Source organism: Clytia hemisphaerica, unplaced genomic scaffold, assembly GCF_902728285.1.
Source record: "Clytia hemisphaerica strain Z4C2 unplaced genomic scaffold, Clytia hemisphaerica genome assembly, whole genome shotgun sequence".
NCBI classification, from domain to species: Eukaryota; Metazoa; Cnidaria; class Hydrozoa; order Leptothecata; family Clytiidae; genus Clytia; species Clytia hemisphaerica.
The window spans coordinates 864,696-881,157 of NW_027104328.1; the positions used below are offsets into that span (position 1 = coordinate 864,696).

Sequence of the window (16,462 nt, forward strand, 5' to 3'; positions counted from 1 at the left end):
TCCTTTGTCTTAGCTCGTATAATACACGATTCTTATGCAGACAAGAGTTTTGATTTCATTGTTTGAAGTCTAAAGAAAAAAATTCTTCTTTAAAATGCCAATAAGATTTTTTGGGTCAGCAGGTTTCGAGATAGGGTCGATTGGGTGACAGCAAACCAACAGTCCAGCCTCTAATATCATGCCTTTCAGCTAAGTTTAATTCAATGAGAAATGTCATGAAATTGTAAGATTCAATCTCAAAAAAGTAATTTGCTTTAAATGAAACCTCTGATAGAAACTTTATCTGGAAAAACATAAATAATGAACTTTGTTAAACAATGAAATGCTTAACAAATTTTATAATTGGCTATTCCTTTTTTACAGGGGTATCAGTAAACTCTCCAAGGCAACGGGATTCCAGTCTGCGAGGGTTGTGAACATTTTCTAGAATTTCAAAGGTAAGCTTTGTTTAGTACTCTCGGGTACCTAATAGCCGGGGGGATTGGAATAAGCAGGGGGTTTGGAAAAAATCTCAAAACTTAATAAGCAGGGGGATTGGAATAAAAATGTCCTGGGTTGAAAATTTTTGAAAAGGGGGCTAATACAGCAGAATAAGGACAAAAGAGGGAACTTTCAAAAACATTTTCCCAAAAATTAATTAGCGGGTGGGGGCGGCTATTAGGTAACTGAGAGTATTTCCCAATTTGTACTGAAAAGATTTGGGTTAACCTTAAGAATCCTGCATAATAATACTAAATGTATACAAAAGAACAACAATTTTACCATTCCTTATTACTGACCATTTAATAGAGTGGTGTAGAGTAGTGACACCACTTCAATGTTTTGATTCCTCATTGTTTATTGAGAAGATCAATGCCAGTTAGTTAAAAGAACGACAAATTACCCCAATGCGTGTTATTAAATGCAGGAACTGTCAGTCACTCTCAATGTATTGGAGGTTTGCAGGGGGTTTTCGATCCTTAAACACACATCAATATTTTATATTAAATCACAAGATTTCTTTTTGAGGATGCTTACCCCAATCTTCAGGGGATAACTGGATTGATCAAATTTTCAGAGGAGTTAGAGAGTAGAGTTCCTCAATACCCCTACCCTGCACAGTGTAAAAATGTAATTTACTAATAACCTAATGGCTAAAAATGTTATTGGGCCAAATATTCAAAATATTGGATTGTTTCTGTTTCACAGAAGTTATTTTCATACCAGCAACAAATCTTAGCTCTACAATAATCGCATACTATTTACAGCGGAAGAAAAAAATACAAGTAGTCAAATTATTTTCTTTTTTAAGAAATTCCTAAGAAATTGTGATTGAGTATAAAAATGCCTTTTATTGGCAGACCCAAAACCATAATATAAATTAATGAACAAAATTTTAAACAAAATTCTTTAAAAAATAACAATGAAAATACTAAATACACGCAACAAACAAAAAATAATGTTCTATTTACTATATTATTAAAAATAAATTTATGCCACTATTGAAAGAGGAAAAACAACATGCATCCAAAACTTCAAACCTTTCATAACCTTTGATTAAGGGGGGAGGTTACTAGGGTGGTGAGCTGATGGGTATGTCCTTTGGAGCCTTAGCAGGACTATAAGGAGGAAATTTTTGGGAATTTTACGACCCTTATTGGGACTAATTTGATCAATTTTTATCCTTAAAGAATCAAATAGTTGAAATTGTTTCCATTTTTCCAACTTTTAGTGAGACTCTGATTTTTCCAACCAACTGTTACAGCGGCTGTCATGTTAGAAAAAAACAGCCTTAAGGCCATACCCATCCCACACCCTTTCATTTGCCTAGGTACCAAGTTTTCGATAAACAGATGCTAGGCAATGTGTCATAATAATGTAATGTCACATTCTTACAATGGTGATGATGCAATTGACATTTTAGATTTTAGAATCAGTCTCAGTCTAAAGCAAGAATTCCTTCCCGACAAAAAGCAGAAGCAAGAAATGTATAAGAAAATAAGAAAATATTAATGTGTCATAAATTCCTTTACAATCTAAATATTAAAAAACTAAATCAGTTACTTCCCATAAATTTTCATTTAAAAAAACTAATATTTTGTGTACTGATATACAAAGAGAATATCAATGTAATTTTTATTCACCCTTTTTATCTGAAAAAAAAAGACAAAACCTTCTTCAAAAGACATTCTTTGCAAAATTGTCAAAATCAAATTCTATCAAAAAAAGTAAATATGATAATGTAAAACTAAAAGCAAATTTTAAAATTATACAAAATCAACAGAATGTATTTCCTGCCAACAAATTACCTCTTCTTGCATTTATTATAAATGACAACTGAAGGTAGTACTAGAGTAGCCCCCAAAACCAAACCAGTAAGGGCTAAAGGCATCAACAGTGTACCACCTACAATAACACCACTTCTTTTAGCTACTCTTAGAACTGGTTTGTTTGGATGCAAATTATACTTACAACCCAAGAAACTATATCTTGAATAATGATTGCCAAGCCATCCCAAACTGTAATGTTTTCCTCCACAGCGATAACAGAAATCGGTTTTACATCTGTGAAAAACAGAAAAATATCTAATTGTGAGCTTATGGCTTTAAGTTTATTTTTTAAAACCTCATATCACCTATTCTTGCAAACTAGAAAATTGAAAACACAACCCTGGAAACACAAGAAAAAGTGACTTATTTGTTAGCAAATACCGTAAGTTGGTCTAATGTCAACATCCTTTTTCTAATTTCAACATCCATCTTTATAGATAGAAATAATAGGAAGGTCGGAATTACTGATAGACTAAAATTTTTTCCTCTCTGATCGCTAATCAAAGAAAATTAGTTTCCAATCAGCGATATCTGACCTTCCTGTCGGTTCCTATTGTTTCTATCTCTGAAAGAAGGGTGTCGAAATCGGGATGTCGACATTAGACCAACTTACAGTAAGAAAGTACAGAAACTTGCCTCCATTGATTGAGGTATTTTCCCTCACCTTTCCAAGTTCAACTTATTAGCCCTTTATATTCTGCCCTCTTACATGATGAAGTTAGGTGATGGTACTTTCAGTGATATTTTAACTGGTCTCCTTCCTTAGTACCGTAAGTTGGTCCTAATGTTGACATCCCTCTTCTAATTTCAACACCCTTTTTCTATTTTTTCTATTTGGTTGAGTTGCAGGAGGCTTTGAGGCCTATTTTCGCAACTATAGACGCTTTCAATGAGCGCCCCGCCAGCACCTTGGACTGACTACCCGATTCTCCTCACATGGCATGGGTTGACCCGGGCGAAAGTTCATTCACTTGCCAAGTGAACTGCTGCGAGTGGGAATTGAACCTCAGTCGCCTGTGCAGCAACCAAGGTCAATGACCACTATACCACAGCCCCTTCTTTAGAGATAGGAATAATAGGAAAGTTGGAATTGCTGATTGAAACTAATTTTCTTCGCTTTAGCATTCAGAGAGGAAAAAATCTTCTTTTTATCAGTGATTCCGACCTTCCTATTTTTTCATATCTCTAAAGCAGGGTGTCAAAATTAGAAGAGGGATGTCTTAGACCAACTTATGGTTGTAAACATAAGACTTACCTATTACATGTCATGTGATCACACCCAGATATTCTTTCAATATAAAATGAACATTTCGGACATTTCTTAGCATTGTTGCTTCCTTTTGTCCTACTCTTTGCCCAATAACGCAAAGATTTATTTCCAGACTGGACTATATCTTTCTGGTATTCTTCACACGTGGAGCCATGATGCCAAGGAGAATAACATGAAAAACACCATATTGTTCCGCAGGTACATTCAATACGAGAACTGCTTTTCCCTTTTTTCTTTTGCACAATGTTTTCTTTTCGTTGAATTTTATGACAACCAGGACAAGTTTTGACATCTGGGTTTTGTTCTGCTTCAACTTTGTTTTTGTTTAATATGCTCATTGTATGTTCTGTTGAAAATGCTGCTATGAGTTGATCAGAAAATTTTTTACCGCAGCTTTCATCACCTGGACAAACGATCTCGATCACATTTTCCATAACACGATACTCAATATGACTTGACAGACATCCAAAACATATTTGATATTGACAATCCGAGCAATATGCAACTGTGTTATTGGCCATGACATCAAAACAAATTTGGCAATTTGTCAGCCCATCTTCATTTAGGTCAAATGGTGATATATGATAACCTGGCTCTGACTCAACCACTAAACGTCTGATTGAATTAGGACCTTGATCAGTATCACTATCATCATTGTTATTTTCAGCAGCATCATTTGGCAAATCCTTGTCACCCTCGTCATTCACTGACAAGCTACTCAAACTGTCATTCTCGTTATTATCGTTTTCGCTAGATTTTATAGAAAGAAGTATAGACAGTAGCTGCTCTGGTAATCCTTCAATATTCTCTTGCTTCTCAGCACTCAAATTTTCATTGGTTTCCTCATTAAATAATTCTTCAAGACCGAAAGATCCATCTATATCATTTTCCTCATCGAAAATTTCATTTTCAAATGACATTTGATGTGACAGTTTTGATACTTTCCTTGAGCTTGACGTGGAAGCTTCTTGATGATCAGTAGACATTTTCTTGTGCAGTGATTGGACACAGTCTTTAACAAATAGTAAATTCTAAGCACTTAGCAATACTTCTCAATGGTACCAGAAAAATAAACTTTCAAGGAACCATTTAGCTAAAAGTCTCTTGGTTTGATTGATGGTGAAAGTCCAAATTTTAGCAATAAAATAAATCTTTGGACAGCATTAAAAACCACTCATAGCAGCAATTTTACTAAATGATAAGGACAAACAACACTATTAAAATAAAACCTGCTTATCTTGCATATTCCAATCAGCAATACTAACCAAATATGCTTCGAAAAAAACCCACATTGTCAGGTTTCAGACTGTCAACATCTTTGTTTTTTCATTTTGTCATCATGGGATTCGTAGAACTTTTCACGATTTTTTCTGCTGAGTGAAGCGGAAAAAATGCTGACACTGCAGTAATGGCTCGCGGGGATTTCCCCAAAATGAACAGCACGACACAAAACACGAAACATTTTAAGGACCAGAAAAAACTAATAAACAACTTACAGGATAGGATAGTGGTAGCCATTACTGGATAGGGGGGCTTGTTGGGGGTGGGTGGGTGGTGGGTAATAGGTTTGCGAGATGACGGGTATGTCCGAGCTAAAAATCGAAAGTCGACCCTTTGACCCGCTTAGACCCTTCCGAGGACCCTTCTTTGACTTTTGAAAGAGAATGTTTTGATTGATTGGCTTTAAGTTGTACTACCTTTGTCGACCGACGGGGGTGCTCCACTGAGGTTCGAAAATTGGACCCTACGTGGGAATCGAAATTTGCGAAAAAAGTGACCCTGAATGGGACTGAAATTCCCAAATTTTCTCAAATTTTCTACTTTTTCCCCAAATTTTCCAAAAATAGGCACCCTACGAGGGACTGATTTTTCTATTTTGGTGTTTTTGCGACCCTACCTGGGACTCGTGGAGGTTAAAAAAGGTACCCTGACCAGCCCCGGGAATCAGTCTTTTTCTTGCTTTATTTTCCCACTTTCTGAAAATACCTAGTTTAGTGAATCACGAAATTTAATACACGCGAAAATTTTCCAGAAATCGGCAATCGCGAAATTTAATACACGCGAAACACGTTTTTTCCAAAAAATTTTGCGATTCGCAAAAATTTGTAACACGCGAAAATATATACCAATAAGGCAATTTTTGGGTCAGGGCTGGGGTTGCTTAGCATTCTAGCTCATTTTCTGAAAAAATTGCTTTGACTATATTCCTGATATTATACCATATTTATGTTTATTGGGTCAAGGGCTTTCGTTTGTTATAGTTAGATTATCTTGATAGATCAGCTGATCTGAGGCCTCCAGCCTTAGCAACCTGGTTTCTTATGTAAAACTACATAAGGTTTGAACACAGCAGCACGTTATGTGAAACCGGAACTTAAGTTGAAATGATAAAACCGTAATAATACCGGCTCTTTATGTTTACTTTTTTTACACAGTATATTAACACGGAAAAAAATTCGAAGCAATCCCACCGTCTAATCGTCGTCCAAATGACTAAAGGTTCAATATCAAAATAAGTGTCTTGGAAAATTGGAAATCTTGCAATTCTGTACTGCCTTTGAGGTTGGTCTTTTTGTCATATGAAAACATTGACTATTCCTCTACATGTAAAATGATCAATCTCAATCTCAAAGACAGTAAAATTTAAATCTTGTAAGGTATTAATTTTGAGATTTAACCCTGAATTAGTCAAGTAATTCGGTGGATATTTTAGAGTATGAACTATGAAAAATGTTCTCAACGACCCTCAGTTGTCATTTTATTTCCTTAATTAATCTTTTATATAATGTATATTTACAAGATTAAAAAAAAAAAAGATATAATACATTTTTTAAAAACAATGCATCGGATCGGCTTGATTAACGAGCACAAGTGTTTTGTGTCATATATAATCTAGCCAATACCTTCCCACAAACCAAATTTTTTCTTTGTTTTATAAAACCGCTTTTTTCTTTATTTTAAATCGCGATAAAAAAGCGGTTTTCGTCTAACAGGCTATATATAATCCAGCTCCCATAATTATCTTGAGTTGGAATTTTTTTCAGTTGCAAACTAGTCATTGCATTAATATTATATCTTTGCCCAGGTAATTCCGATCAACTTTCTATAGACTAAAGCATTTCAGGCCAAATTTTCTAAACAAGTAAAACTCCTACATTGAAAAAGGCTTATTGATAAGGATAAGACAAGCCTTTTTTACACTTAGTACCCTAAAGGTTCCAATTTATTGACCTGAAATTTATAGCACACCACCCCCATAGCAGTTAGTACCCTAAAAGTACCATTTGATTAAGTTAAATTTTATATTACACCAGCACCCTTTACAACAGTTAGTTGAAAATGTGACCCACCACGGTGCTAATCGTCACGATGTCTGGTGCCAACTGCATGACCCCCCTGCTTATCATCCGATTGATTTCAAGTTTCTTGAATAAAAAATTTCAATCTATCTTCGATTTTCAAGTTCACAAGGTTTTGAATCCAAATTTCTTAACTTCAAACAATTGATTATTCTCTCTGACTCCATTGAAAAAAGCTTCGATTGCTTTAAATGCTCAATAAATTCAAAAACATTATCTCAGTCCTTTTTTTGATCAGCTCTAGTGTGTTTGATTCTAGGCCAATCAAAAATCCAACCCATTCAAAAAAGCAACTTTTTCAAGACACTTTTTTCGATTCTCTCACTCCATCAAAAGCTCTAGTGTTCGTTTCCAAGCTTTCCATTTCTAAGTCTTCATTCAGTCTCTGTAAATGAAATTTCTCAACTTGGGCATCAGTCATTTGTTTTATCGATCTATAACCTTGAATGATTTCGTATAATAAGAAACATAACATGATAATATGGACTGCTCTTTCCAACGGTAAAACGTATGTGTACTCGTTGAATAGAAGGAAACAAATCAATGGAAGTTGGAAGATGAACGTTACCAACCAGAAACCAGCCAGCTCTGGCACCTTAAACGAGAAGAAAGAAAGCCTAGAAAAACAAGTGATACCTTAAGAGAAGAAATTTCGGCGAATTTGGCTAATTGCCTCAAAAATTCGCCAACATTTCTTACCGCCAAATATAGAAATTTTATTAAATCACCAGAATAAATTCCATCATATTGCACCAAAATTGGCGAATGGGCGCCAAGATTTCTTCTCTTAAGGTACTTTTATGGGCCTACCCGGCTGATCAACAGAAAACTTTAAATTCAAAATAAACAAATCGTCAGAAAAAAACTAATGAGAAAATCCTGAAAACCCTTTTTTTTCTCGGGACATTTCCAAATCTTGCGACCGTAAATTTTTTTTCTTGAGAATTTGGCTACAATTACATCTTGAAAATTACTATTTTGGTTCATCCTGCAAAAGATCATGAAAATCTGTCGAGTGTAATCGAAAAAATTAAAGAAACTTGTTTTACTCCTAGTGAGAGCTACAATGTTCTTCGTATGCACAGACTTGTTAAAAACAAACTAGCTTTTTCAAATGGTCCATTAGGTCCATAAGATCACAAAAACGAGTGGTGAGAAAATTTTGGCCATTTTGCTGGTCCCCATGTGATGTCATCACTTTTGCTGGGACTTGAAAGTGAAAATAAAAATTAAAAGCTCAGATATGGCTCAAATGAAAGATTTATCCAAGGATTCCAAAAATTATTTTCCTTAACCTAATTTCTTTTTTTTTACGTTCTCTCCATGCAAAAATCATTTACTACCCTTTTGTAGCCTTGACCCTGAGTCCATAGAGTTCCCATTATTTCGGCTATTAAAATATACCTGAAAATCAATATTTGAGAAGCTAAAAAGGAAAATACCTCGAAAATGACGTCATCGATGAGGTCATCGGCAATTAAAAAGTCATCAAAATCCCATAATTTTTGTTTTATTTGAAAAAGGACTGGCTTGGGAACAAAAAATGTTACTACGGAAAACTTTGAATTTCACTTGATAGGAAATTATTCTGTGAAATGCGTTTGACTTGACTCTCAAGCTTTTTAAAGATTCCTGGGCGTGCCCGAAGCAAACCTTTCGCAGGCAAATTTAATGAATGATGATTTTTTTACTATCGATGACGTCATCGATAAACTATTTTCCTTTATAGCTTCTCAAATATTAATTTTCAGGTATATGTTGTGATATTTTTTGAAATCCTTGGATAAATATCTCTCATTTGAGCCATATACGATAATTCTTCTAATTTTCACGTTCATTTTCAAGCCCCAGCAAAAGTGATGGCGTCACAATGGGGACCAGTAAAATGGTCAAAATTTTTCTCACCACTCATTTTTGTGATTTTATGGACCTAATTGACCATTTAAAAAGTTAGTTTGCTTTTAACAACTCTGTGCACACGAAGGATCTTTTCGGAACAAAGTGGCTCTCACTATCCGGTTTTTGGCTGTTGCAGCGATTTTGATGGAGCTCCGAGTTGAAAAATTAATTTCTTTGGTAAAACTAAGTTGTTCTAACAAATCGCCGTTGACAAGGGCCAATCATAAAATTAATTTCTGAGAAAGCTAAGATTTTTTTCTGTCTAGTTAGCCTTAAATTTGAGATTGGCCCATTTTGCATAGTTAGGAGGGTCCCATCTACATGAAACTGGGTCAATCTCAAAATTTATGTTCAGACAAACAGAAAAATTCTTAGTTTTCTCAGGCAATAATTTTGAGATTGGACCTTTTGATTTGTCAACGGCAAAATAAGGCCAAGAAATTAAAGAAATAGAAGAATTAAATATAGTTAATGTCAAACCTTTTCTTGTAGGTTTCCAGAGTATCCAAGATAAAGGCGCACCATTTCCAACGATCCGATAACAATGAAGACAACAATCAAAACAAATCGATAATACGTGCTCAATTGGATAGCTCTTCATTTAAGTTTACTCTTTGACGACATATATTATCTTTACTATTATCATGTTATCTTATTACATTCTATTATCTCATTCTATTATCTATCTTATTACCATGTTTTACCTTATAACATTTTGCTCCCGATCCCATTATTGTTCCCGTTCCTATTATTCCCGTTCCCATTATTGCTCCCGTTCCCATTATTGTTCCCGTTCCCATTCTTGCTCCCGATCCCATTCTTGCTCCCGTTCCCATTCTTGCTCCCGTTCCCATTATTGCTCCCGATCCCATTATTGCTCCCGTTCCCATTCTTGCTCCCGTTCCCATTATTGCTCCCAATCCCATTCTTGCTCCCGTTCCCATTCTTGCTCCCGATCCCATTCTTGCTCCCGTTCCCATTATTGCTCCCGTTCCCATTCTTGCTCCCGTTCCCATTATTGCTCCCGATCCCATTATTGCTCCCGTTCCCATTATTGCTCCCGTTCCCATTCTTGCTCTCGAGTCTCGAATTTCTTTTGCTCCCGTTCCCATTCTTACTCCCGTTCCCATTTTTGCTCCCGTTCCCATTCTTGCTCCCGTTCCCATTCCTGCTCCCGATCCCATTATTGCTCCCGATCCCATTTATTGCTCCCGTTCCCATTCTTGCTCCCGTTCCCATTATTGCTCCCGATCCCATTCTTGCTCCCGCTCCCATTCTTGCTCCCGTTCCCATTATTGCTCCCGTTCCCATTCTTGCTCCCGTTCCCATTATTGCTCCCGCTCCCATTTGCTCCCGTTCCCATTATTGCTCCCAAAACTTATACCTGAAGTTCCAGAAATGAAAAAAATTGATGACAAAACTTTACAATTTTTTTATTATTATTCATATTTTATTATTAATTTATTTGGTAAAAGCAGGTTACAAAAAAGGCTGATGTGGACATACTGATAAAATATATAGACCTAGAATAAAATATAGTAAAGTTATATACATATGCTAGGGGAAAAATTATACCAGGATTGCTAAAACAAATGAGAATTAATTTGTAGGGCTTTTTTTAAAGCAGACTTGATAGACTTGTAATGATAGACGGATAAGTAGAAATTGGCAGAAATTTAAAAGTAGTAAATAAGTTATTAAAGTATTAATCAAAAATATATGTCATAATAAATAAATAAATAATGTTATATAATATAATTCGAAGACTGCGGTAGTAATTACCTCCGCAACGAACGAAGTGAGTGAGGAGGCACTCATAGCTTCACGCAAGGATATTGGACAGGAATCTTGAATTTTTGCGTTTTTGTTCGTATTGTATGTTCCGGCCTTAAATGTATTTCGTAATCTTTAGTTCCGTATAACGGTTATTCATGAAACAGCATAAAGTTTTGAATTAAAGGAATAAAAAACATTTTTCTTTTCAGTTCTTTTTCTTTTATTCATAAAAAAGATAATTATGTTTTTATGTTTTTTCATCTTTTTTATTAATTCAAAATTAAATACCTATTATGCCGAATAAATTGTAAGCTTTTTCATGTTTTTTTATAAGCACACATAGTACAAAAGAGTCATTTTATAGCTTCAAATTTTACATTGTCGGTATGGAAGCGTTTTATAGGAAATCGATGGCGCTGATCACAATGGCTTTATTATTTTGAATCTTTATTTAATTAAGCGTTATAACAGCTAGTATAGCTGGGTCAAATATGATATTAAATCGCATAGTTAACTTAACACGCTATATAATTCAATGTAGGAAAGCTCTTTTTGAATATTTTTAGACTTGCATTTTTCAAGATTTTTGAAATGTTTCAAACCATAGGAAAGAGGGGGCGTTTTAGTGTAAGCTATGTACTAGTTAGTATAAACAATTAAGTTTAAAAATTGCTTAGATCTGAGATTATTGGTCTCCTCGGGTTGATATTTCGAAGAACGCTCAATATGTGGTACCCAACGGTAGGCTAATTCGCTAATGGGTTGTAAAAACAGCTCAAATTCCATATTGTGGGTACAAGGTTGTCGGGTGAGGGTGTGTGTGGACGTGGCCTCCAAAAACCGACCCTTAGAGAGACCAAATGTTAGTGAAAAAGTGACCCTATGAGTATGGAGAGACTTTTTAGACTAGGAATCAGTCGTTTATAAATTTGTTGTGGAAATTGATGAGATCGTGGTTTCCTTAGCTTTCCAGCAAGCAACGCAAATTTAGGCTTCAGAAAACATGTATCCTGAAAATAGTCGCGCGGCTGAGGTCGAAAAAAGTGGCTAGAAAATGATTTTCGTGATACACCTCTTAGATTCCACTTTTTTCGATGGAAACTCTCGAATTAGTATATGTAGATTCCAAAATCAAAAAGTTTCCACGATATTATCGTGCAAATAACGAGTAAATGGCGATTTTTTGCGTTTCCAGGCAAAATTGCAAGGCCTGGAAATTCATGATTTTTGGGGGGTCTTCAAATTAAAAAAAGACCTATACCACATGATAGAGCTCTTCAAACTGAGCAAAAAAGTGTATTACACCAAAGTCCCAACTTCTCTAGATCAAAAGTTATGGGCCTATTTGTGGTAAAAAACTGATGGAAAACAGGGAATTTCCCCACAATCTGCATTAATTTATGCAAAATTAAACACCTTTTTGACCACAGATAGGCCCATAACTTTTGATCTAGAGAAGTTGGGACTTTGGTGTAATACACTTTTTTGCTCAGTTTGAAGAGCTCTATCATGTGGTATAGGTCTTTTTTTAATTTGAAGACCCCCCAAAAATCATGAATTTCCAGCCCTTGCAATTTTGCCTGGAAACGCAAAAAATCGCCAATTACTCGTTACTTGCACGATAATATCGTGGAAACTTTTTGATTTTGTAATCTACACATACTAATTCGCGAGTTTCCGTTGTTTTTTTTGGAATCTAAAATATGTATCACGAAATGAAACGTTTTTCGACCTCAGCCGCGCGACTAAAACGTAAAAAACTTTTGATCTAGAGAAAAATTGTCCAGAGTATGATGTAATGTTTGTATGTCATAGTACTCGATATTTTTTGTTGACTTTTACATGAATCTTTTAATCGGCCATCTTAATATTAACCAAAATTGGTTGCGGTCACACTAAAAAATTATCAAATTACAACAAAGACCAGCCCTCTGGACCCTCCAGACGGCCCACTGGGCCCCTAAGAAATGGCCACCTTGAAAAGGAAGCTGAAAGGAGAGGTCTCGAGGGGTTATTATAAAGGGGTATCGAGAAGAGCCCGCTCGTGTAACTTATGGCATGTCCCTAAATACCATAAGTTTGGTGCAAAAAAAATGGGGGCCTTTGACCACAGATCTGTAAAGCCCAAAGGGCTAGATAAGCGACTTTTATCGAAAAGTGAAGCCTAGGTTTGGAAGGATTTCCTACCAAAGTCTACCGTGAAAAGCACAGGTCAAAATCATATAATGACGCTGTGCCGACGAATTGAGATTCTATTCATCGCGCAATCAACGAAGACAAAAGTAACCATGACGACCATCCAAGAGATCTTGTATGAAGTTCAAAGTTGATATTTTTATTTCCGTCGTTGAAAACACAACTAGAGAATATCATCAATGCTTTTTAAAAAGAGTCCGTGATAGAGAATCATAACATAAAGTCTGTCTATTATTTCGATTCAATTAAAAGTGACACTTCCATAATTAATAGTTTAGTAATTACTGTTATACATTTGGGGATCATGTAAAATATTTTTTTCGAAAGAAACTCACTTCGATTACACTTGGAGGTTTCTGGGGAATTCGTAAATAGTAAACTGCATACTGATACAGTCTGCTAGACATTGCTAAGGTAATATTTGCTCTTCATCTTCGATTCTTTCTACAGTGATAAGATTGACACATGCGCGATAAAATTTCCATTATTGGTCTTCAGAGGTTAATATACTCTTTGAAAACTTAACCTCTGATACTCAGGGTAACCAAAGTCACCTAGATCCTATCCGCGGGCACGAAATTTAACTAGCCATAACTTTCATTAAGGTGACACCGCAGCAAAACGAACACATAGAGTTCAATTTGCGTTCAAAAGGAATGATCTTAGCCCTACAAAAATTTTTGTTGAGAGTGACCTCTTATCTGAGACAAAATTCTTTAAAATGCTAACAAATGTGTCAAGGGAGTGATTTCATAAGAATACGAGGCTGAAATTTGGCCAAAACCTAAAAACAAATTAAGACGAATCTGAGCCTCAGATTTCAGAGATTACTGAGAAGTACAGGTTTCCATTTTCATTAATATTGATATTTAAGCCTGAAAAACTCATATAAAATTACGAGCAGCCCAGCCGGAATCATATGACTTACTGGTTTTTCCTATAAAAAGCGTATATGTGAAGATACTGCTCTTCATATGCTATTTTACTAATGTACACGTTTAGCAACATAACTGTTCGAATAGTTTGAGTAGAGTAATGAAGAGCACTTAATAACTACTTGTGGTATAAAGTTTTCCTTAGATTCATTAACTCTCCAGAGATAAGAAAAAGACAAATTGAGGTTTCAAAATGAGTAATCAGATCAAAAAGACTCCGGTAAAGTCTTTTTGATGATGATAAAACAATAAGTAGAGAGACCGTAAGATAAGAATGCTACCGTTAAGCGGAACTAAGATACTGAAAAACGCGCAAACGCAAACGCAAAATTATGAGATGTTTGCCCAACTTTCTTATGCGTGTAGCTACAATCCGTGCCATAATATATTTGCACTTTTGGCTAATTTACCATTTTTCGAAAATTGAAGTTCGAGCGAGAATGTCAATTTTAGGCCCTCAACTTGATTTCATCGATTATTTCGATCTGGGAGGGATTTATTGGTTTCTAGGCTATATTTCAAGCCCTACTGGACCATTTTTGAACTTTTGGATCCTCAGATCCAAAGGTTCTAAGTCTTAAGTCTAGCGTTAAAACTCAGAGTTAAAACTCTACCCTTCGAACCTACTTTAGAGCACTTACAAATCGATTGTGGTTTCAAAACACCCCGGTGAATTTCCCTTTTGTGCCAAGTATTTTGTCCTTGATTGTATGAATGCCATCCTCGGTCGCTTTAGGCTCCTTGCAATTTTTTGGGCCAATGTTGCAGATCATTAATACAAACATTTTTGCAAAAAAAGTTTTTTGAAATTTTGCTGACATCAGGAGAAATCAGCAAAATACGAAATTTTGCAATAAGATGCTGACGTCAGCAAAATTTCAAATTTTTTTTTTCAAAAATGATCCTTGTATGGTACAAATTTCATGTTTATACTATAACCGTCATTCTAGAGGACACGGGTTTAACGAAGATTGAATTGAACAACACCATGAAAGACAAAGATACCTTGAATATCAGAGGTCAAGTTTTCAAAGAAAATATCTAACCTCTGACGACAAAGTGTAGAAATTTTATCACATATGTGTCAATCTAATAGCTATAAAAAGAATCAAAGATGAAGAGCAAATTTTACTATATTAATATCTAGTAGACTGTAACCTGAGATCAGATTGTGGTTGTTTTCTGCCCACCACGCTGAAGCTCTAAAGGAATGGGTGAAAACATGCAATCTGACGAATATGCAATCTCGAAATCGTAAGGACCGCGTTCGTCTAAAAGGACTAGGGATGACAACAAAGTTGCGTGATTGTGTTTACGAATAGGGCGCCGTATCAGTTTTTTACTTTCTGGCGCAAAACAAGATTCTTGTTGTAAAATTTTCCGCGGGAGGACTATTTTCCTCAGATGTATAATTTTCAAGTGCCATCAGAGGTTTACCGTGCACGTAAGAAAATTATGAACAGCTGTTAGTCAGGTTAATCAGGTTAGTAGACTGTGGCTGTGTTCAGACCTGAAAGTTTAAGTTTAAGGTTTAAGTAGTACTCTGTTGATATGGGAGTTCAATTATAAACACTTTTCTTTTGTCATCATCAATAATAATAACGAATGTTTAAAGTGGCTGGCTCCGAAAAATTCTTGAGCTTTTAGGCAGCTCAGAGAATCCCTGACACATGCACGATAAAATTTCTACACTTGGCCGTCAGAGGTTAAATATTTTCTTTGAAAACTCTGCCTTAAAGATGGTGGTGATGATAACTTGATTTGATATCTATTTCCTTTTCATTTTTCATCTGATGATAGCGTAAGCCGAAAAGCTTTACAATATAATATTTTACTTTGTCGAAAAACAACATGGCGATTTCTAGCTCAATTTTTCATTTGAAATATCAAAGTTTTCTGGGCGCTGATGGAAAATTGTTCAATTTGCACCTTTGAATCTGTCTCAATGTATACCAATTTAGCACCAAAAATGAAGCCCCTCAAATTGGACTCAAATCGGACTAATCAAATTGAAATCGAAGTTTTGTAAGTAGTAAGGTGGTCTGATCAATATTTTTGTTTTATAAAATTTCCTCAGAAAAATTGCCTAATGGCGGATAATGTATGAGCCGCGGGTCTTAATTCACGCTCTATTAAAGCCCAATTGTTAAAAGTTGGCGAGAATAAGGCTAGAATAAGAGGCACAACGTAATTCGTTCCAAAATTCGTTTCTTTGCAATTTTGGGGGCGCAGGCAAACATTTTTATGGTCTAAGAAAAGGCAAACAGCTTAAAAGAGCCCCCCAAAAAAGAGAACTTTAGTCAGAATAAGACCTCATAAACTACAGCGAGCACTAGCACTAGTAAGTTTCGTTTCACATACACTTTTCCAAAAAATTCCAAAATTCTTTGTATATGTAAGTGTAATTGCCCCTTGATATTTGAAATATAGTATATAGTGTTAAAGTGTCTGCAAACAAGGATGCCAATGCATTGGAAAAATTGTCTTTGACAACGACCTGCGGCCTCAAGTCATATATTAAACTAGTTAAGTTTTTTAACGTTAAAATTGACTAACTTTTACAATATGAATAAAAATGAACAAAATACAATATGCCATAAATTTTACTGAAATAAAAATACTGAAGTTCTATCTTAAAGCCATAGTCTGCAACAACAAGGATGCTAATGCATTGGAAAAATTGTCTTTGACAACGACCTGCGGCCTCAAGTCATATAT

General features: G+C 35.4%; 2 protein-coding genes and 1 long non-coding RNA gene across 3 annotated transcripts; 1 reads left to right on the forward strand and 2 right to left on the reverse strand.

Annotated features, from left to right (window-relative positions):
• Window positions 1-1,171: 1,171 nt before the first annotated feature.
• On the reverse strand, window positions 1,172-4,953 carry LOC136817680 (E3 ubiquitin-protein ligase RNF217-like). The gene is made up of 2 exons (XM_067073998.1): window positions 3,565-4,953; window positions 1,172-2,543 (listed from the first exon to the last, which is right to left on the reverse strand). Exons 1-2 carry the CDS (start codon window positions 4,563-4,565, stop codon window positions 2,285-2,287), a joined length of 1,260 nt encoding a protein of 419 aa, XP_066930099.1. The 5' UTR covers window positions 4,566-4,953; the 3' UTR covers window positions 1,172-2,284.
• Window positions 4,954-6,312: 1,359 nt separating this feature from the next.
• LOC136817688 (uncharacterized) lies at window positions 6,313-9,423 on the reverse strand. Its single transcript, XR_010848137.1, has 2 exons — window positions 9,318-9,423; window positions 6,313-7,533 (listed from the first exon to the last, which is right to left on the reverse strand). It is a non-coding gene; the product is annotated as an uncharacterized lncRNA (long non-coding RNA).
• A 128-nt stretch (window positions 9,424-9,551) lies between these two features.
• Window positions 9,552-10,239, forward strand: LOC136817733 (homeobox protein ESX1-like; the record flags this gene model as incomplete). Its single annotated transcript, XM_067074048.1, has 2 exons — window positions 9,552-9,899; window positions 10,078-10,239. Coding segments are annotated over 2 exons (510 nt in total), but the record flags the coding sequence as incomplete, so codon positions are not given.
• Between the last annotated feature and the right edge of the window lie 6,223 nt (window positions 10,240-16,462).